General features: G+C 40.8%; 1 protein-coding gene across 6 annotated transcripts in view; it reads right to left on the reverse strand.

Annotated features, from left to right (window-relative positions):
* Positions 1-17,483: 17,483 nt before the first annotated feature.
* The window catches only part of HECA (hdc homolog, cell cycle regulator), a 40,562-nt gene continuing 34,952 nt past the window's right edge, over positions 17,484-23,093 (reverse strand). For all 6 annotated transcript variants that reach the window (XM_075597787.1, XM_075597785.1, XM_075597782.1 and 3 more), the window contains exon 4: positions 17,484-21,970. In XM_075597787.1, coding sequence (XP_075453902.1) covers positions 21,789-21,970 — 182 coding nt within the window. In that variant the 3' untranslated portion in view covers positions 17,484-21,788. The remainder of the gene's footprint in view (positions 21,971-23,093) is intronic.

The following is a 23,093-nucleotide window of genomic DNA, read 5'->3' on the forward strand; positions in this document are numbered from 1 at the left end:
TACAGACAGGAATTGGTCACTCCTGTGCTAAGCATTTGATGCATAACATTAGTTGCTATGAGGCGTATGATATTATTTAACAATCATTAGGGGAAAGTATGTCGTCTCTAACACCCCTATTGAAGGTGTTGAAAAGCTGATCCCGGGCTTCTCCCCATACCGATTAGGGACGTAAAATGGGAGAAAGGTTTGACTTTTTCATCACAGTGTCGCAGTATTAAACAGCTCTAAGCAGGAAAATAGAACAGAAGAGGTGCATGTCAGTGCAGGGGTGCGCAAACTGGAGGTGGGGGTGCGGGATTTTCTGGGGGGACACAGCAGTTACAGGGGCCCTGCGCGTTCCCAAAGGCATTTAAATTAAATGCCGGGGGACCATGTGAGGCCTCTGTAACTTCACTTACCTTTGTGTCGGGTGTCGCGTCGCCATGACCCCACAATGTCATTTGACGCCGAGCTAGGGGGAGGTATGCCAGCGGGGGGTGGGGGGAGGAAGAGCAGACAGGTGGGCGCAGGAGGAATAGTTTGCACACCCCTGTGTTAGAGTATGTTTAACGGGGCAATTCCTCCTGAGACCAAAGGGGGCGGATTGATCAAGCGCTGGTACAAGTTAGCGCACACAACCAAGCTTTAACTCCTAGGTAGGCTAACCCATAGCAACACTTGATTAATCTTCCCCCTTTGGTCCTGTAGGGATTGCCCTATTAAACATACTCATCCCTAGGAAGGATTGCCCTATTAAACATACTCATCCCTAGGAAGGATTGCCTTATTAAACACTCATCCCTAGGAAGGATTGCCCTATTAAACATACTCATCCCTAGGAAGGATTGCCCTATTAAACATACTCATCCCTAGGAAGGATTGCCCTATTAAACATACTCATCCCTAGGAAGGATTGCCTTATTAAACACTCATCCCTAGGAAGGATTGCCCTATTAAACATACTCATCCCTAGGAAGGATTGCCCTATTAAACATACTCATCCCTAGGAACGATTGCCCTATTAAACATACTCATCCCTAGGAAGGATTGCCCTATTAAACATACTCATCCCTAGGAAGGATAGCCCTATTAAACATACTCATCCCTAGGCAGGATTGCCCTATTAAACATACTCATCCCTAGGAAGGATTGCCCTATTAAACATACTCATCCCTAGGAAGGATTGCCCTATTAAACACTCATCCCTATGAAGGATTGCCCTATTAAACATACTCATCCCTAGGAAGGATTGCCCTATTAAACATACTCATCCCTAGGAAGGATTGCCCTATTAAACATATTCATCCCTAGGAAGGATTGCCCTATTAAACATACTCATCCCTAGGAAGGATTGCCCTATTAAACATACTCATCCCTAGGAAGGATTGCCCTATTAAACATACTCATCCCTAGGAAGGATTGCCCTATTAAACATACTCATCCCTAGGAAGGATTGCCCTATTAAACATACTCATCCCTAGGAAGGATTGCCCTATTAAACATACTCATCCCTAGGAAGGATTGCCCTATTAAACATACTCATCCCTAGGCAGGATTGCCCTATTAAACATACTCATCCCTAGGAAGGATTGCCCTATTAAACACTCATCCCTAGGAAGGATTGCCCTATTAAACACTCATCCCTAGGAACGATAGCCCTATTAAACACTCATCCCTAGGAAGGATTGCCCTATTAAACACTCATCCCTAGGAAGGATTGCCCTATTAAACACTCATCCCTAGGAAGGATTGCCCTATTAAAATACTCATCCCTAGAAAGGATTGCCCTATTAAACATACTCATCCCTAGGAAGGATTGCCCTATTAAACATACTCATCCCTAGGAAGGATTGCCCTATTAAACACTCATCCCTAGGAAGGATTGCCCTATTAAACATACTCATCCCTAGGCAGGATTGCCCTATTAAACATACTCATCCCTAGGAAGGATTGCCCTATTAAACACTCATCCCTAGGAAGGATTGCCCTATTAAACATACTCATCCCTAGGAAGGATTGCCCTATTAAACATACTCATCCCTAGGAAGGATTGCCCTATTAAACATACTAATCCCTAGGAAGGATTGCCCTATTAAACACTCATCCCTAGGAAGGATTGCCCTATTAAACATACTGATCCCTAGGAAGGATTGCCCTATTAAACATACTCATCCCTAGGAAGGATTGCCCTATTAAACACTCATCCCTAGGAAGGATTGCCCTATTAAACACTCATCCCTAGGAAGGATTGCCCTATTAAACATACCCATCCCTAGGAAGGATTGCCCTATTAAACATACTCATCCCTAGGAAGGATTGCCCTATTAAACATACTCATCCCTAGGAAGGATTGCCCTATTAAACATACTCATCCCTAGGAAGGATTGCCCTATTAAACACTCAACCCTAGGAAGGATTGCCCTATTAAACACTCATCCCTAGGAAGGATTGCCCTATTAAACATACTAATCCCTAGGAAGGATTGCCCTATTAAACATACTCATCCCTAGGAGGGATTGCCCTGTTAAACACTCTCATCCCTAGGCAGGATTGCCCTATTAAACATACTCATCCCTAGGAAGGATTGCCCTATTAAACACTCATCTCTAGGAAGGATTGCCCTATTAAACACTCATCCCTAGGAAGGATTGCCCTATTAAACATACTCATCCCTAGGAAGGATTGCCCTATTAAACATACTCATCCCTAGGAAGCATTGCCCTATTAAACATACTCATCCCTAGGAAGGGTTGCCCTATTAAACATACTCATCCCTAGGAAGGATTGCCCTATTAAACATACTCATCCCTAGGAAGGATTGCCCTATTAAACATACTCATCCCTAGGAAGGATTGCCCTATTAAACATACTCATCCCTAGGAAGGATTGCCCTATTAAACATACTCATCCCTAGGCAGGATTGCCCTATTAAACATACTCATCCCTAGGAAGGATTGCCCTATTAAACATACTCATCCCTAGGCAGGATTGCCCTATTAAACATACTCATCCCTAGGAAGGATTGCCCTATTAAACATACTCATCCCTAGGAAGGATTGCCCTATTAAACACTCATCCCTAGGAAGGATTGCCCTATTAAACATACTCATCCCTAGGAAGGATTGCCCTATTAAACATACTCATCCCTAGGAAGGATTGCCCTATTAAACATACTCATCCCTAGGAAGGATTGCCCTATTAAACATACTCATCCCTAGGAAGGATTGCCCTATTAAACATACTCATCCCTAGGAAGGATTGCCCTATTAAACATACTCATCCCTAGGAAGGATTGCCCTATTAAACATACTCATCCCTAGGAAGGATTGCCCTATTAAACATACTCATCCCTAGGAAGGATTGCCCTATTAAACATACTCATCCCTAGGCAGGATTGCCCTATTAAACATACTCATCCCTAGGAAGGATTGCCCTATTAAACACTCATCCCTAGGAAGGATTGCCCTATTAAACACTCATCCCTAGGAACGATTGCCCTATTAAACACTCATCCCTAGGAAGGATTGCCCTATTAAACACTCATCCCTAGGAAGGATTGCCCTATTAAACACTCATCCCTAGGAAGGATTGCCCTATTAAAATACTCATCCCTAGAAAGGATTGCCCTATTAAACATACTCATCCCTAGGAAGGATTGCCCTATTAAACATACTCATCCCTAGGAAGGATTGCCCTATTAAACACTCATCCCTAGGAAGGATTGCCCTATTAAACATACTCATCCCTAGGCAGGATTGCCCTATTAAACATACTCATCCCTAGGAAGGATTGCCCTATTAAACACTCATCCCTAGGAAGGATTGCCCTATTAAACATACTCATCCCTAGGAAGGATTGCCCTATTAAACATACTCATCCCTAGGAAGGATTGCCCTATTAAACATACTAATCCCTAGGAAGGATTGCCCTATTAAACACTCATCCCTAGGAAGGATTGCCCTATTAAACATACTGATCCCTAGGAAAGATTGCCCTATTAAACATACTCATCCCTAGGAAGGATTGCCCTATTAAACACTCATCCCTAGGAAGGATTGCCCTATTAAACACTCATCCCTAGGAAGGATTGCCCTATTAAACATACCCATCCCTAGGAAGGATTGCCCTATTAAACATACTCATCCCTAGGAAGGATTGCCCTATTAAACATACTCATCCCTAGGAAGGATTGCCCTATTAAACATACTCATCCCTAGGAAGGATTGCCCTATTAAACACTCAACCCTAGGAAGGATTGCCCTATTAAACACTCATCCCTAGGAAGGATTGCCCTATTAAACATACTAATCCCTAGGAAGGATTGCCCTATTAAACATACTCATCCCTAGGAGGGATTGCCCTGTTAAACACTCTCATCCCTAGGCAGGATTGCCCTATTAAACATACTCATCCCTAGGAAGGATTGCCCTATTAAACACTCATCTCTAGGAAGGATTGCCCTATTAAACACTCATCCCTAGGAAGGATTGCCCTATTAAACATACTCATCCCTAGGAAGGATTGCCCTATTAAACATACTCATCCCTAGGAAGGATTGCCCTATTAAACATACTCATCCCTAGGAAGGATTGCCCTATTAAACATACTCATCCCTAGGAAGGATTGCCCTATTAAACATACTCATCCCTAGGAAGGATTGCCCTATTAAACATACTCATCCCTAGGAAGGATTGCCCTATTAAACATACTCATCCCTAGGAAGGATTGCCCTATTAAACATACTCATCCCTAGGAAGGATTGCCCTATTAAACATACTCATCCCTAGGAACGATTGCCCTATTAAACATACTCATCCCTAGGAAGGATTGCCCTATTAAACATACTCATCCCTAGGAAGGATAGCCCTATTAAACATACTCATCCCTAGGCAGGATTGCCCTATTAAACATACTCATCCCTAGGAAGGATTGCCCTATTAAACATACTCATCCCTAGGAAGGATTGCCCTATTAAACACTCATCCCTAGGAAGGATTGCCCTATTAAACATACTCATCCCTAGGAAGGATTGCCCTATTAAACATACTCATCCCTAGGAAGGATTGCCCTATTAAACATATTCATCCCTAGGAAGGATTGCCCTATTAAACATACTCATCCCTAGGAAGGATTGCCCTATTAAACATACTCATCCCTAGGAAGGATTGCCCTATTAAACATACTCATCCCTAGGAAGGATTGCCCTATTAAACATACTCATCCCTAGGAAGGATTGCCCTATTAAACATACTCATCCCTAGGAAGGATTGCCCTATTAAACATACTCATCCCTAGGAAGGATTGCCCTATTAAACATACTCATCCCTAGGCAGGATTGCCCTATTAAACATACTCATCCCTAGGAAGGATTGCCCTATTAAACACTCATCCCTAGGAAGGATTGCCCTATTAAACACTCATCCCTAGGAACGATAGCCCTATTAAACACTCATCCCTAGGAAGGATTGCCCTATTAAACACTCATCCCTAGGAAGGATTGCCCTATTAAACACTCATCCCTAGGAAGGATTGCCCTATTAAAATACTCATCCCTAGAAAGGATTGCCCTATTAAACATACTCATCCCTAGGAAGGATTGCCCTATTAAACATACTCATCCCTAGGAAGGATTGCCCTATTAAACACTCATCCCTAGGAAGGATTGCCCTATTAAACATACTCATCCCTAGGCAGGATTGCCCTATTAAACATACTCATCCCTAGGAAGGATTGCCCTATTAAACACTCATCCCTAGGAAGGATTGCCCTATTAAACATACTCATCCCTAGGAAGGATTGCCCTATTAAACATACTCATCCCTAGGAAGGATTGCCCTATTAAACATACTAATCCCTAGGAAGGATTGCCCTATTAAACACTCATCCCTAGGAAGGATTGCCCTATTAAACATACTGATCCCTAGGAAGGATTGCCCTATTAAACATACTCATCCCTAGGAAGGATTGCCCTATTAAACACTCATCCCTAGGAAGGATTGCCCTATTAAACACTCATCCCTAGGAAGGATTGCCCTATTAAACATACCCATCCCTAGGAAGGATTGCCCTATTAAACATACTCATCCCTAGGAAGGATTGCCCTATTAAACATACTCATCCCTAGGAAGGATTGCCCTATTAAACATACTCATCCCTAGGAAGGATTGCCCTATTAAACACTCAACCCTAGGAAGGATTGCCCTATTAAACACTCATCCCTAGGAAGGATTGCCCTATTAAACATACTAATCCCTAGGAAGGATTGCCCTATTAAACATACTCATCCCTAGGAGGGATTGCCCTGTTAAACACTCTCATCCCTAGGCAGGATTGCCCTATTAAACATACTCATCCCTAGGAAGGATTGCCCTATTAAACACTCATCTCTAGGAAGGATTGCCCTATTAAACACTCATCCCTAGGAAGGATTGCCCTATTAAACATACTCATCCCTAGGAAGGATTGCCCTATTAAACATACTCATCCCTAGGAAGCATTGCCCTATTAAACATACTCATCCCTAGGAAGGGTTGCCCTATTAAACATACTCATCCCTAGGAAGGATTGCCCTATTAAACATACTCATCCCTAGGAAGGATTGCCCTATTAAACATACTCATCCCTAGGAAGGATTGCCCTATTAAACATACTCATCCCTAGGAAGGATTGCCCTATTAAACATACTCATCCCTAGGCAGGATTGCCCTATTAAACATACTCATCCCTAGGAAGGATTGCCCTATTAAACATACTCATCCCTAGGCAGGATTGCCCTATTAAACATACTCATCCCTAGGAAGGATTGCCCTATTAAACATACTCATCCCTAGGAAGGATTGCCCTATTAAACACTCATCCCTAGGAAGGATTGCCCTATTAAACATACTCATCCCTAGGAAGGATTGCCCTATTAAACATACTCATCCCTAGGAAGGATTGCCCTATTAAACATACTCATCCCTAGGAAGGATTGCCCTATTAAACATACTCATCCCTAGGAAGGATTGCCCTATTAAACATACTCATCCCTAGGAAGGATTGCCCTATTAAACATACTCATCCCTAGGAAGGATTGCCCTATTAAACATACTCATCCCTAGGAAGGATTGCCCTATTAAACATACTCATCCCTAGGAAGGATTGCCCTATTAAACATACTCATCCCTAGGCAGGATTGCCCTATTAAACATACTCATCCCTAGGAAGGATTGCCCTATTAAACACTCATCCCTAGGAAGGATTGCCCTATTAAACACTCATCCCTAGGAACGATTGCCCTATTAAACACTCATCCCTAGGAAGGATTGCCCTATTAAACACTCATCCCTAGGAAGGATTGCCCTATTAAACACTCATCCCTAGGAAGGATTGCCCTATTAAAATACTCATCCCTAGAAAGGATTGCCCTATTAAACATACTCATCCCTAGGAAGGATTGCCCTATTAAACATACTCATCCCTAGGAAGGATTGCCCTATTAAACACTCATCCCTAGGAAGGATTGCCCTATTAAACATACTCATCCCTAGGCAGGATTGCCCTATTAAACATACTCATCCCTAGGAAGGATTGCCCTATTAAACACTCATCCCTAGGAAGGATTGCCCTATTAAACATACTCATCCCTAGGAAGGATTGCCCTATTAAACATACTCATCCCTAGGAAGGATTGCCCTATTAAACATACTAATCCCTAGGAAGGATTGCCCTATTAAACACTCATCCCTAGGAAGGATTGCCCTATTAAACATACTGATCCCTAGGAAAGATTGCCCTATTAAACATACTCATCCCTAGGAAGGATTGCCCTATTAAACACTCATCCCTAGGAAGGATTGCCCTATTAAACACTCATCCCTAGGAAGGATTGCCCTATTAAACATACCCATCCCTAGGAAGGATTGCCCTATTAAACATACTCATCCCTAGGAAGGATTGCCCTATTAAACATACTCATCCCTAGGAAGGATTGCCCTATTAAACATACTCATCCCTAGGAAGGATTGCCCTATTAAACACTCAACCCTAGGAAGGATTGCCCTATTAAACACTCATCCCTAGGAAGGATTGCCCTATTAAACATACTAATCCCTAGGAAGGATTGCCCTATTAAACATACTCATCCCTAGGAGGGATTGCCCTGTTAAACACTCTCATCCCTAGGCAGGATTGCCCTATTAAACATACTCATCCCTAGGAAGGATTGCCCTATTAAACACTCATCTCTAGGAAGGATTGCCCTATTAAACACTCATCCCTAGGAAGGATTGCCCTATTAAACATACTCATCCCTAGGAAGGATTGCCCTATTAAACATACTCATCCCTAGGAAGGATTGCCCTATTAAACATACTCATCCCTAGGAAGGATTGCCCTATTAAACATACTCATCCCTAGGAAGGATTGCCCTATTAAACATACTCATCCCTAGGAAGGATTGCCCTATTAAACATACTCATCCCTAGGAAGGATTGCCCTATTAAACATACTCATCCCTAGGAAGGATTGCCCTATTAAACATACTCATCCCTAGGCAGGATTGCCCTATTAAACATACTCATCCCTAGGAAGGATTGCCCTATTAAACATACTCATCCCTAGGCAGGATTGCCCTATTAAACATACTCATCCCTAGGAAGGATTGCCCTATTAAACATACTCATCCCTAGGAACAATTGCCCTATTAAACACTCATCCCTAGGAAGGATTGCCCTATTAAACACTCATCCCTAGGAAGGATTGCCCTATTAAACACTCATCCCTAGGAAGGATTGCCCTATTAAGATACTCATCCCTAGAAAGGATTGCCCTATTAAACATACTCATCCCTAGGAAGGATTGCCCTATTAAACATACTCATCCCTAGGAAGGATTGCCCTATTAAACACTCATCCCTAGGAAGGATTGCCCTATTAAACATACTCATCCCTAGGCAGGATTGCCCTATTAAACATACTCATCCCTAGGAAGGATTGCCCTATTAAACACTCATCCCTAGGAAGGATTGCCCTATTAAACATACTCATCCATAGGAAGGATTGCCCTATTAAACATACTCATCCCTAGGAAGGATTGCCCTATTAAACACTCATCCCTAGGAAGGATTGCCCTATTAAACATACTAATCCCTTGGAAGGATTGCCCTATTAAACATACTCATCCCTAGGAGGGATTGCCCTATTAAACATACCCATCCCTAGGAAGGATTGCCCTATTAAACATACTCATCCCTAGGAAGGATTGCCGTATTAAACATACTCATCCCTAGGAACGATTGCCGTATTAAACATACTCATCCCTAGGAACGATTGCCCTATTAAACATACTCATCCCTAGGAAGGATTGCCCTATTAAACATACTCATCCCTAGGAACGATTGCCCTATTAAACATACTCATCCCTAGGAAGGATTGCCCTATTAAACATACTCATCCCTAGGAGGGATTGCCCTATTAAACATACTCATCCCTAGGAAGGATTGCCCTATTAAACATACTCATCCCTAGGAGGGATTGCCCTATTAAACATACTCATCCCTAGGAACAATTGCCCTATTAAACACTCATCCCTAGGAAGGATTGCCCTATTAAACATACTCATCCCTAGGAAGGATTGCCCTATTAAACACTCATCCCTAGGAAGGATTGCCCTATTAAACATACTCATCCATAGGAAGGATTGCCCTATTAAACATACTCATCCCTAGGAAGGATTGCCCTATTAAACACTCATCCCTAGGAAGGATTGCCCTATTAAACATACTAATCCCTTGGAAGGATTGCCCTATTAAACATACTCATCCCTAGGAGGGATTGCCCTATTAAACATACTCATCCCTAGGAGGGATTGCCCTATTAAACATACCCATCCCTAGGAAGGATTGCCCTATTAAACATACTCATCCCTAGGAAGGATTGCCGTATTAAACATACTCATCCCTAGGAAGGATTGCCCTATTAAACATACTCATCCCTAGGAAGGATTGCCCTATTAAACATACTCATCCCTAGGAACGATTGCCCTATTAAACATACTCATCCCTAGGAAGGATTGCCCTATTAAACATACTCATCCCTAGGAGGGATTGCCCTATTAAACATACTCATCCCTAGGAAGGATTGCCCTATTAAACATACTCATCCCTAGGAGGGATTGCCCTATTAAACATACTCATCCCTAGGAAGGATTGCCCTATTAAACATACTCATCCCTAGGAAGAATTTCCCTATTAAACATACTCATCCCTAGGAAGGATTGCCCTATTAAACATACTCATCCCTAGGAAGGATTGCCCTATTAAACACTCAACCCTAGGAACGATTGCCCTATTAAACACTCATCCCTAGGAAGGATTGCCCTATTAAACATACCCATCCCTAGGAAGGATTGCCCTATTAAACATACCCATCCCTTGTTTCATTTCAGAGCCATTGAACGTCCTTAATCATTGGCAATTTTATCATTGTGATTTTAAGTTGATATATGTAATAAAGATGTGTTGTGTTTAAACTATATCATTGGACCAGAGCTGATAGGGTTAACTCACTTGAGCACACTAAGAAGTAATGATTCCATCACACCCACACATGTGGGATGCTGTATAGTGCTAATCAGATTGGTTGAGAAACCTCTGAATTTGACCAATCAGCGGTGGTTCAAGGGTATAAATATGCTCTTAATTTAGTTCAAATTTATCCCTGAAGAAGAAGCTCACGCTTCGAAACGCGTTGGATAAAGAATTTTAATAGTCCTAGAACTGTATTTCCACAATCTGCGTGGTCTATCCTCATTGGACTTATTTCATGCAAAAAGCTGTATTCGGTATGCTGCAGTAAAGATACCATCACGCTTTACGTCACACATCTCCCTTTACGGCCGGTCGCAAAACCCCGCGGGACACGTGACTTACTAACTCAGTGATCTGAGGTGCGGGAAGCAGTTGCAGACGGCGGCAGACCTGAGGAGCAAGAGTGACGGCAGTGATCAGGAAAGGATATCGATCAGGACACAGCACCGCAGTGGAGGCTCCACATCACGATCGTGGCGGCTTGTCTTGGAGGCTGGGAAGGAGAACTCCTGAGGTCTGGTGGTGGCAGTGCGACGATTGGTAACTCATGTATTGCACATGAAATGCTGTAAACTTACTTATCTGATGTACGCAGATATAATACCCTAACAATATATATTCATATATTTTTACAAACTTCACTATGGGCGTTTGCGCTGTTGTCTTTTTTTGTGTTTCATCCCTAGGAACGATTGCCCTATTAAACATACTCATCCCTAGGAAGGATTGCCCTATTAAACATACTCATCCCTAGGATGGATTGCCCTATTAAACATACTCATCCCTAGGAAGGATTGCCCTATTAAACATACTCATCCCTAGGAGGGATTGCCCTATTAAACATACTCATCCCTAGGAGGGATTGCCCTATTAAACACTCATCCCTAGGAAGGATTGCCCTATTAAACACTCATCCCTAGGAAGGATTGCCCTATTAAACATACTCATCCCTAGGAAGAATTGCCCTATTAAACATACTCATCCCTAGGAAGGATTGCCCTATTAAACATACTCATCCCTAGGAAGGATTGCCCTATTAAACATACCCATCCCTAGGAAGGATTGCCCTATTAAACATACTCATCCCTAGGAACGATTGCCCTATTAAACATACTCATCCCTAGAAGGGATTGCCCTATTAAACATACTAATCCCTAGGAAGGATTGCCCTATTAAACATACTCATCCCTAGGAAGGATTGCCCTATTAAACATACTCATCCCTAGGAAGGATTGCCCTATTAAACATACTAACCCCTAGGAAGGATTGCCCTATTAAACATACTCATCCCTAGGCAGGATTGCCCTATTAAACATACTAACCCCTAGGAAGAATTGCCCTATTAAACATACTCATCCCTAGGAAGGATTGCCCTATTAAACATACTCATCCCTAGGAAGGATTGCCCTATTAAACATACTCATCCCTAGGAAGGATTGCCCTATTAAACATACTCATCCCTAGGAAGGATTGCCCTATTAAACATACTCATCCCTAGGAAGGATTGCCCTATTAAACATACTCATCCCTAGGAAGGATTGCCCTATTAAACATACTCATCCCTAGGAAGGATTGCCCTATTAGACATACTCATCCCTAGGAAGGATTGCCCTATTAAACATACTCATCCCTAGGAAGGATTGCCCTATTAAACATACTCATCCCTAGGAAGGATTGCCCTATTAAACATACTCTACTCCAGTGCTCTTCAACTAGTTCTCCAAAGGGGCCAGCTCAGAAAACAATTAGGCGTAGAAGAGCCACAAGCCAATTGCAATGTCATTTTAGATCCATTTAAAGACTTGAAAATGATTATATTCCATCATGTTGCAAGCTTTTATAACATCTGTACCATGTATATTTACATTAGTTTAACCTACCACTGGGTTTCAGTGTACTAAATTGCACTTAGCTGCCTAAGTAACTAGTATGACTCTGCTCCTACTAGAGTCCAAGGGTCTCATCCAGACCCTTCGCAGGCAAAGAGCCCTGATCTACTCGATTGTCCATTGACTTCAATGGAAGTTAATGCCGGATCGGGGGAGCTAACCCATAAATGCACTTGATGTATCTTCCCCCAAAAAGTTTAGTTACATAGTAATGGCAACAATGTTTAAAGTGTTACATAGTTACATAGTAGATGAGGTTGAAAAAAGACATACGTCGATCAAATTCAACCTATGCTAAATTTAGACAACAGATACTTTATCCTATATTTATACTTACTTATTGATCCAGAGGAAGGCAAACAAAAACCCCAGAGTCACATCATCCAATGATATCTCATAAGGGGAAAAATAAATTCCTTCCTGACTCCAAGAATTGGCAATCGGATTAATCCCTGGATCAACATCCTTCCCATGTATACGGTTTTGGTATATCCCTGTATACCTTTCCTATCTAAAAAGATGTCCAACCTTTTTTTGAACAAAGCAATTGTATCTGCCATCACTCTCCATGGGTAATGAATTCCACATTTTAACTGCCCTTACTGTAAAGAACCCTTTCCTTTGTTGCTCGTGAAATTTCCTTTCCTCCAACCTTAAGGGATGGCCCAGAGTCCTTCGTACTGCCTGTGGGATCAACAGTTCTTTTGAAAGCTCCTTGTATTGACCCCGAATATATTTGTATATAGTTATCATATCCCCTCTTGGACACCTCTTTTCTAATGTAAATCTAATTTAGCTAGCCTCTCCTCATTAGTTAGATTGTCCATCTCCTTTATTAATTTGGTGGCTCTTCTCTGCACTCTCTAGTTCCATAATGTCTTTTCTTAGGATTGGTGCCAAAAATTGTACTCCATATTCAAGGTGTGGTCTTACTAATGCTTTGTAAAGGGGCATAATAATGTTTACTTCCTTTCCATCCATTGCCCGTTTGATGCAAGATAAGATCATGTTTGCCTTTGCAGCTACTGCATGACTTTGGGTCCTATTGCTAAGCCTGCTGCCTACAAGCACTCCTAAATCCTTCTCCATCAAGGATTCCCCTAATTTATCCCCATTTAATTTGTAATTTGCCTTTTTATTCTTGCATCCCAAATGCATAACCTTACAGTTATCCATATTAAACCTCATCTGCCATTTACCTGCCCACGTTTCCAGTCTCTCCAAGTCCTTCTGAAGAGAAATTACATCCTGCTCTGATTCTATTACCTTAAACAATTTAGTATCATCAGCAAAGATGGAGACTTTGCTCTCGATGCCAACCTCAAGGTCATTAATAAACAAGTTAAAAAGCAGGGGTCCCAGTACCGATCCCTGAGGTACTCCACTCACGACTTTAGCCCAACCTGAAAAAGTTCCATTTATGACAACCCTCTGTTGTCTGTCCTTTAACCAGTTTTCAATCCAGGTGCATACAGTATATTATTACTGAGTCCAATTTTCTTTGTTTTGTACACCAACCTCTTGTGTAGAACCGTATCAAAAGCCTTTGCAAAATCTAAGTAGACCACATCAACTGCATTATCCTGGTCTAAATTTCTACTTACCTTCTCAAAGAAACAAATAAGGTTAGTTTGGCATGATCTATCCTTCATAAATCCATGCTGACTATTACTAATAATTTTGTTTTCCATTAGGTATTCCTGAATATATCCCATATTAAACGTTCAAGTAGTTTCCCTACTATTGAAGTCAGGCTTACAGGTCTGTAATTCCCCAGTAGTGATCTAGCTCCCTTTTTAAATATAGGCATCACATCTGCTTTACACCAATCTTGTGGTACTGAGCCTGTGGAAATGGAGTCCTTGAATATTAAATATAATGGTTTGGCTATTACTGAGCTTAACTTCTTTCAGAACTCGTGGATGTATGCCATCGGGGCCAGGTGCCTTATCTACTTTCATTTTTTCAAGTCGCTTATGAACTTCTTCCTCAGTTAACCAATTATTCATTAATATGGAGGTTGTGGCTTCCTCCTGCGGTGCTACTATTGAAATTGATTCTTCCCTGGTAAACACACAGAGGCAAAAAAATTGTTTAATACCTCCACTTTTTGCTTATCTCCAATAATCTGCCGACCCATCTCACACTGAAAGGGTCCTATATTTTCTTTTCTCCTTTTTTTGTTATTAAGGTACTTAAAGAACATTTTAGAGTGGGCCTTACTTAATATTGCAATCCTTTTTCCATTATCCATTTTTGCTAATTTGATTGCCCTTTTGCAATTTTTGTTACATTCCCTAATGTCCCTTCTGACTTAAAGAATCTAAACGCCTTCCTCTTCTTGTCCATTTCCTCACCTACCTGTTTATAACCTAGATGTAACAGGGTTACATCTGTGTGATTGTTATCTTTTTATTTTAATATATATATATATATATATATATATATATATATATATATATATATAAATAAATCTGAAACCTAAATATTTTTTTAAACATTGTGTTGGTAAATGAGATGAGCTGAGACTTGGGAGGGGTTTGATTTTCTCTGGTAACTCCCTTTGGTGTGATGTCAGTGTGATCAGCAGGAGTCGCACAGCCAGAATCCCCGCCCACCCTCAATTTTACTGGCTCCCTGATAAGGACAGGGTGGGCAACAGTTTGCACCTTCATAGAACCTCTCTTATTCAACCAGTCCCTTTAAATTAGGCACCCCACAAACTCCATGTTGTCAGAGGCTGCCTACCACAGAAGAATATGGATTGTTAAACTCAGGCAATGTGAAGTGAACACTATAGCAAGTGGATAGGGCAGCCAGACACTTCATTAGATAAATGCCTTCTATATCCCCATGGGTAAATGTTCATGACTCTTAATAAAAAAGGTGTCAGCAGTTAGATTTTTCTCTAGCCGGTAAGGCGCTTTCTCTATACGACTTGTATTCTTATAGATGTTGCTTATTCTTAACCATTGATTACTGATGCTATGTCTTTTGATTATGCCTAGGACGTGATGGTCCTATAGTGAAAGATATTTGTTTCAATACATGCTTGAATACGTTTTTTTGCACAAACTATAGCTTGTCCCTTTTATTATCTTTGGTGCATTGACTGCTTCATTTCTCTTTTTAAGGAAGTGAGACATTACCTTTTGAGTAATTGTCACCTTATATACTTTACCCTTACCTTAAATGGCTTTTCCTTTTTTGTAACTCCAACTGGGACAGTTGTGGTGACCGATAATGTGTGTGTGTGTGAATATATATATATATATATATATATATATATATATATATATATATATATATATATATATATATATATATATATATATATACACACATACACACATACATACATACACACATACACACATACACACATACACACATACACACATACACACACACATATAGGCAATACGATACCGTTTGAGCGAATATCAGAGGCAGCACTGCACGAGGTAGTCAAAAAAAGATTTGTATTTAGTGAGACATCATATCCAACGTTTCGGTCCTACACACGGGACCTTTCTCAAGGTGATGTACATACAGAGTGCAATAGAACACATATAAATACCCTACCAAACCATGACAAACAGGTGCAATACATAATTTAATTCAAACAATAACTTGCATGCTAAATGCAGGACCCTCCCATTGCAACCAGACTGTCAGGCGTTAACTGAAACGCAATGATGCACCCGTCCCGTGAAACGCACTCACTGCGCATGAGCGGGTCAAGGGTTATAGGCTATAAGTCAAATCAACTCCGTCGCGTGTCTCAGAGCCAGAGGGGGTGCATGTAACCAATGAAACGCATGTCTGCGCATGCGCGAGCCGCGAGCTGGTGAAGGGAGAATGTAACGCGTGTGGAGCTGACAAGATGACCTTTGCGCATGCGCGAACCGCGGGAATTAAATAAATAATAAGCGCAACTGCAGGCGAAGTGGTCCTTCGCGGTCTGAGCGTCTCAGGGCATGAATGGTGATCATGATGCTTGCTAACTAATGTGATAGCTCATAAACAGTTGTTAAACTGTGTGTAGCAACTAGCTTTAATCAAGGAAGAAGGGGAATAAGCCTAAACAGGCTGAATAAAGGCATGTGTAAATGCCTAATACTGTATAAGGGTAAAATACAGTGTCAATGCTAGCAACATTGGCTAATGGCATCATAGGCTGGTCATTATAATCAAACAAGCATGAAAAATGTGGCACAAACAACAACACCCATAATAAAGTGCAGTACAGTGATACCCATAAATGGGAACATATATATACTGAGATGCTCTGGCTTAATTAAAAAATATCCATAAATAAATCATCATACAAACTAATGACCTGACTGGTGTGGCTTCATTAAGTAAGAGCCAGACCATGCATAACAGAAATGGCACACATAGTAGATTGGTCACTGTATAAGACTTAATTGGCAGATAATGTAGTTAATTGCACCTTGGCAATCAGGCGCACTATCAGATACTAAATATATCGGAGGAAGCTAAAGAGTCAGTCCAAACTAGTTGCAATAGTTCCATGGAAACATGTCATGTGGGACAACACAAGATGCCAAAAATCAAAAGCAGATATCAAAATAACAATTAGCTTAATTAGTCTATATTGTATAATAACTGCAAAAAGTCAAAAATCAAGCGTCCAATGTAGTTGCTGAAGACATGGCACAACTGGTCACGAGTTCCTGTGAAGGCAAAATGTTATACCGCACTCCCACCCGCTGTCCATCTTCAACCATCTGCAATACATCGATTCTAAGACGCACCCCGATTTCAGACATGTGAAAATCGAAAAAAAGGTGCATCTTAGAATGAAGGAAATAGGGTATATACACACACACACACACACACACACACACATTCATGAACCTTCTTGCCTACCTCTACCTTGCTTTAGGGAATTCGCCCAGATAGGAGAACTATGAAGAAATGTAGATGATAGATTTTAGTTCATTTCATACTTAGCCTGGACATACAATATAAATCAAAGCATAAAATGTATAAACAGAAGCAAAGAATCCAGTGTGCAGTTTGGTATGTAAGATTTTATTTTGCCTTCTCTTGTAAAAAGTGAAGATGATCACAGCCTTTAGTGATAATCGTTACATTAGTTTCAGATCCCAAATCATGAAGAAAAACAACACTCGCTGTACAATATTGGGGGATCTGACAATTAACAATTCAAATTCTTCGTCTAGAACAGTCACCTTTCGTAGAGAGAGAGAAAAAAAAAGGAGGCTGCGCGGTTATCAAATAGTGACCGCACTGAACAGTCAAGGCAACGTTTTTGACCCTCTCTGAAAACAAATACTTGTCATATTAAACATTATCTCCATACAATTCTAGCCTCACAAAGCTTATTCTTTCTAGAAAACAAAAATATATATAACGTCATAAAACACAAGTCCTTTGGTACAGATTTTTTTTTTATATTACATCTGTTTGGGGATCAGATTAGGACGTTAGAATATCTGATTTTTGGCAAGAACTAATAATGCTGAATAGATTTATCTTCACTAGAACAGTGCACAGTTTTACTGCAATGAAACCATTACAAAATATACTTTAGGAGTAGCTGGAAAGTAACTGCAGTGTTAACATGCTGGTCATTCCAAGATATAGTGTACGTTAACTTTCAAACACTGTTTTAATTGCGTACGGTCTGTTCCGCTGTCTTGAAAACATGCTCATTTGTGCCTGATACAATATGCCTGCAGCTCCCTCAGCTGTTACAGGATGGAGTTAAGTTTGTGTTTCGTCATTAATACTGTAAATAGGAACACCATGCTTTTAGTGGATAATGCCACGTGCAAGGTCACCAACATTGTGTAAATTGAAACCAGATTATAATAAAAAAAACATTGTAGGGATTGTGTAATAAAGAATTTTCTTCTCGGTTCTTACAATAGTTTTTTTTCCACATATTGTCTTGAAGTTTCACATTTTAATATTGATCACATTCACACAGATCAGTTTAAAATGTCATTTTTAAATATATATTTATGAGAAATACTGGCTGAAAACAGTTTGTAGAGCCTGCTAAAAAAAGGCTTCCTGTTGCATTACAACTCAACAATCGGCAGTACACCAGTGCTGTCTTCCTTTCTAAATACCCTTACACATTTCTGAGAATGAGATCATACTTTATTGGGAACTCCTACATGTATTGCTTTATTGGGAACTCCTACATGTATTGCTAAGACGACATGTAACTTTATATGATCTGCCAATTCTGAAAAAAATTAAAATGCTGCCCTCATCCAACTGATTGTTTAAAAAGTCATTACTTTTTAATTTGAAACATTTGACATTTTGTTTGAGATGTGACAGCTGTTCTTTTGGGGGGTTTTGTTTGTCCAAATGATGGTACAGTATATTCAGCGTTGCGGCTAATAGAAAAATCAGCTATTTCGATTGACGACCCCACAGCCATGTTTGTAGTTTGTATTTTTTTGGGGTGTCAAAACCATCCCAAATAAAGCTTAAAAATATCTGGAGAGCCGGAAGATCCCTAGACCTCGGGGGATTATGGATGAGCTGCAGGAGATGTCCTGATTGAGGTAAGATTAATAAAATGTTGTTATGATTTGTGGCCTATGCAGTCAGCGGACAGCAGTATCACATTTCAATGCTTCTGAACATGTTTCTCTCTTCTTTGGAACCTCAATATTTAAACAACATACATCATTCACTACAATGGTGTCAAGGTGTCTTCCGGCGCTAGAACGTATCTTATGGAATATTACCACATACCAAGTATGGGACCAACTCTACGGTCAATAGAACTGTCCGGGATCAGAGATGGACCCATATTTAATTTTAGGGCTGTTCCATGATACCGTCCAGCGCCAAAAAACACCTGAACACCATTCAAGTGAATGAGCTGTAATGGGGCATGTTTACTAAAACCGTGTTACTCCATGAGAGACCTTCTGGGCTGGAAGACCCCTTACAGCACATTCACTTGAATAGGATATGAAGGGCCATAGCTAGAAAGTCGTGCTGATAGGGGTCTTATGGACCAACACAGCTTAGTAAATACAGCCCTCAATGTTTTGTGTAATTAAGTTTCTTTTCATATTTATTTTATACAAATTTAGAAGGGGGGGGGAAAAGAATGGTTTCTGCTTTCATTGATTTCCTGTATATTTCACAAACCTTTATCCATGAAAACACGGTGCCACTGAATCTATTAACTTCTGCCACATTCTATACCCGTGGTACTGTACTGGAGAATCCCCGTTTGACGCAACAATGGGTTTACCAGAAGGGTGAATGGTAAGATTCTTAGGAGGGAGATTCACTAAGCGCTGATGCAGGGCACCATACCCCTATCCGGGCGCCAAAATCAGACTGTGATACTTGGCATCGGCGCTCAGTGAATCCCGGCGCTAGATCCAGGAGATTAACATGGAGATAACAGTGCCACACTCCACTTGGATCAGAGTCTTTATTTTACCGACTCCAGTAAAATAAATATATATATTATACATATATCGTTTTCACTCGTGTAGTAATTGATCTCCTTTAGAACTATTTACAGTGAAGTTAATGGATGGAGTTTTCCTTATTGCATGCAACAGCTACCTTTGTATCCTCCAGCTCCTCCCTATAGAAGGCAACTGTAGAGTAGCATCAGAGCAATGTAATACACCCTCATATTCAAACGCCATCTCTTTTTGAAAGCCATGTTTTTTTGCTAGATTTGCAGTTGTTTGATTAAAATCATTACTGTAGCATTTTGCATGATAAAGTTTACGTAGGACAAAAAACTGAACTTAATTAGTAATATGTTAGTTAAAACTGGGCAATTTATTCGTGTTAAAAAAAAAGATAAAAGAAAAATGAGACAAGTATAAACATTTTCTAAATCATTATTGAAAGTCGGGAAAGGTTTTCGTCGCTTTCTATTGCAATGAGGACTTTGATTATCACACCTTCCCCTTCCAATCCTGTTTGCTCCATCTCAGTGACATTTGAATGACAAGTCTTATGCTTTCCCTTTATAAAAGAAACTTCATTCCTAGGGCGGGGGAATACAGCCATGTTTGCTTAATTTTCCAATTAAAGTTAATTTACCTCGTTTTATCATTTGTTTGCTTTTTAAACTAGGCTTGTCGCAGGGGGTCTCCGGAGCTGCTGCATGTTGATTTCAGCTCTGGAGACCCCCTGCTTCCCGAGATACTTGCATCTAAAAAACGGGGGAGCCGGTAGCAGCTTCAGCTGGGCACAGAAAATGTCTGCTTAAAAACGGTCCGCGTCTCGCAGGGCAATACGAAGACGTGACGCCATCCCCAGCGGCTTCCTACTAGCCTGCATGCCGGGAGCTTTAAACAGCAGTGAGATACCAGCATCACCTTCCCATGTGTCTCTGGGTCTCCAGACCTGAAATTAACATGGTTCAGCTACGGAGACCCCCTGCTTCCCATCTTTTTAATTTTTTTTTAAAGGCAAAAAACTTTAACCCTTCGAGTGCTGGAGAGCCAAATTGCCACAGCCTCTCCGGCGCTCTGATCATGTGACTGCTTCGAGAAGCGGTCACACGGTCGCTTCCATCCCTTATGACAGAATGGTTGGGGGAGGAGTCATCCTCCCATTCTGTTCCCCATCAGCTCACATCGCGTCCTTATCTGCCCCAATAGAACGTGCAGGAGTTTGGGATGTAGCCGCCATGCCAAGGTGCCTCCCGAGTGCCAGACCCGGTGACGGAGTAGCTACGCCCTGTGGCACTCCAAGGGTTAATGTGATTTCTGTGAGATAGGCGGGACAGGATAAAAAGGCTGAAGCTCTTCGCCCCGTTTGACCCTTGATGCCCCCTCTAGCGAAGGGGAAAAGGCAATATTAATACTCTTTTGCTTTGTACAACATACATTTATATCAGCAATGAATATAGTTTCCCCTTTCGTGAAGCACAAAATAATAGCATTATAAAAAAGCAAAATGGCTTTAAATATAACATTTATTTAAAAAAAAAATAATAATTTGCTTTGGCGGGAAGGGTTTTGTTTTCCTTTAAGTGCTTAGCCTATGAGAGCAAGTTTTATATTAAATATAAATCAGGAGTATTATGGCCAAACACTTAAACTGGTCAGAAATGTATTTATTTTTTAAAATACCCTTTGCTGGCATAAAATTTACATTCACCCGTCACATTTTTATATTACATTTCCCAACTAATGGGGGATTGTGAAGATACAAGTTTTAGTAACATGATATATAAAGAATTTTTTTTCTTTTTTTTTTTTGGAATTAGAAAACAAAAAGTTAATTTATCACAGAATATGTCCTATAAAAAGATATGTAACAAAGTAGCAATACCTATAAAATGGCTATTACTAAAGCAAAGCTTTCGTCAATAGGCCTCCAGAACTTTGTATGAAGAGAATGGCTTCACAAAATGGTAGTCTAGATTCCCACAGTGAGGACACTGCTGAACATTGCTGTACTCGGAGAAATACTGCATGCCGATGCGAACATCTATGACGGGCTTCCCGCAGTGTTTGCAGTTCAGCCGAGCCTGTTGGAGACGGGGATGAACAGGATTAAATTACTGCTGTATTCACAAAGGTGTGTGTATATATATACACACACACACACACACATTTATATACACACACACACACATTTATATACACACACACACACACACACACACACATTTATATACACACACACACACATTTATATACACACACACACACACACACACACACATTTATATACATACACATATATATATATACATACACATATACACACACACACACACACACGTAAACTAAAAGCAATATGCAGCTGCTTTGCATAAATGAAAAATGTGTGAAGTCAGCTGTATACGGCATTAAATCGATACACATAAGCGATAACACCTAGAATGTAGTTTTAAGGCATTGTAGAAACAATGTATCTACACAAGCAGGCCCCCAGACAGCCTGGAGAGGTGGCAGGTGGGGGGTGGACAGGGCCTGGCCAGAGATGGAAGTTGGATTCAGCTTCTGGTCGGTCACCCTGTACCACACTGAACTTCATTAAACAGGAAGGGCAAGCTGACCACAGATGGGTGGAGATAAGTGAAGGTTAAACGGTTTAGGCTCTGGCTCACTACAGTATATGATATTCTAGTGATGCAATGGGAACAGTATTAGTTTGATTCTTGAAATTCAAATATATTTTTTTCCCCCCAAGCTCATAAGCTGGCTGTCAGCATGATGTATTGGGAGAATGGGACATAGGGGGTGTTCATTAAACTGCGATAGCGCTGATTAAATCAATGGGAGTTTGTGAGGTCGTGCCCCGATCAGCACTATTGCAGTTTCAATCATTTGCTTCGTGCTTTTAACAATATTCAGCTAATTGAAGCAGCTGTGTGACTGGTGGCATTGTTTCATGTACACACATTATTATTGGTTTTCAGACCATGATACATTTTTCAAAACTACAGCAACACACTAGCTTAGATGATTTTTTTTTTAAACTCAAGTAAATGATCACCTCCCCTCCACACAATCAGCTCGCCATCGTTGAACATTGGGCGTTTGATGGTGAGACATCTCCTATCTCTTAATATTTCCTTTCCCTCATCTCCATTTGCCATGGGTAAACCACATTTGTTTCACACAAATTCAGAGGTGCATCTAAAT

Source organism: Ascaphus truei, chromosome 4 (assembly GCF_040206685.1).
Source record: "Ascaphus truei isolate aAscTru1 chromosome 4, aAscTru1.hap1, whole genome shotgun sequence".
In the NCBI taxonomy this organism is placed as follows: Eukaryota; Metazoa; Chordata; class Amphibia; order Anura; family Ascaphidae; genus Ascaphus; species Ascaphus truei.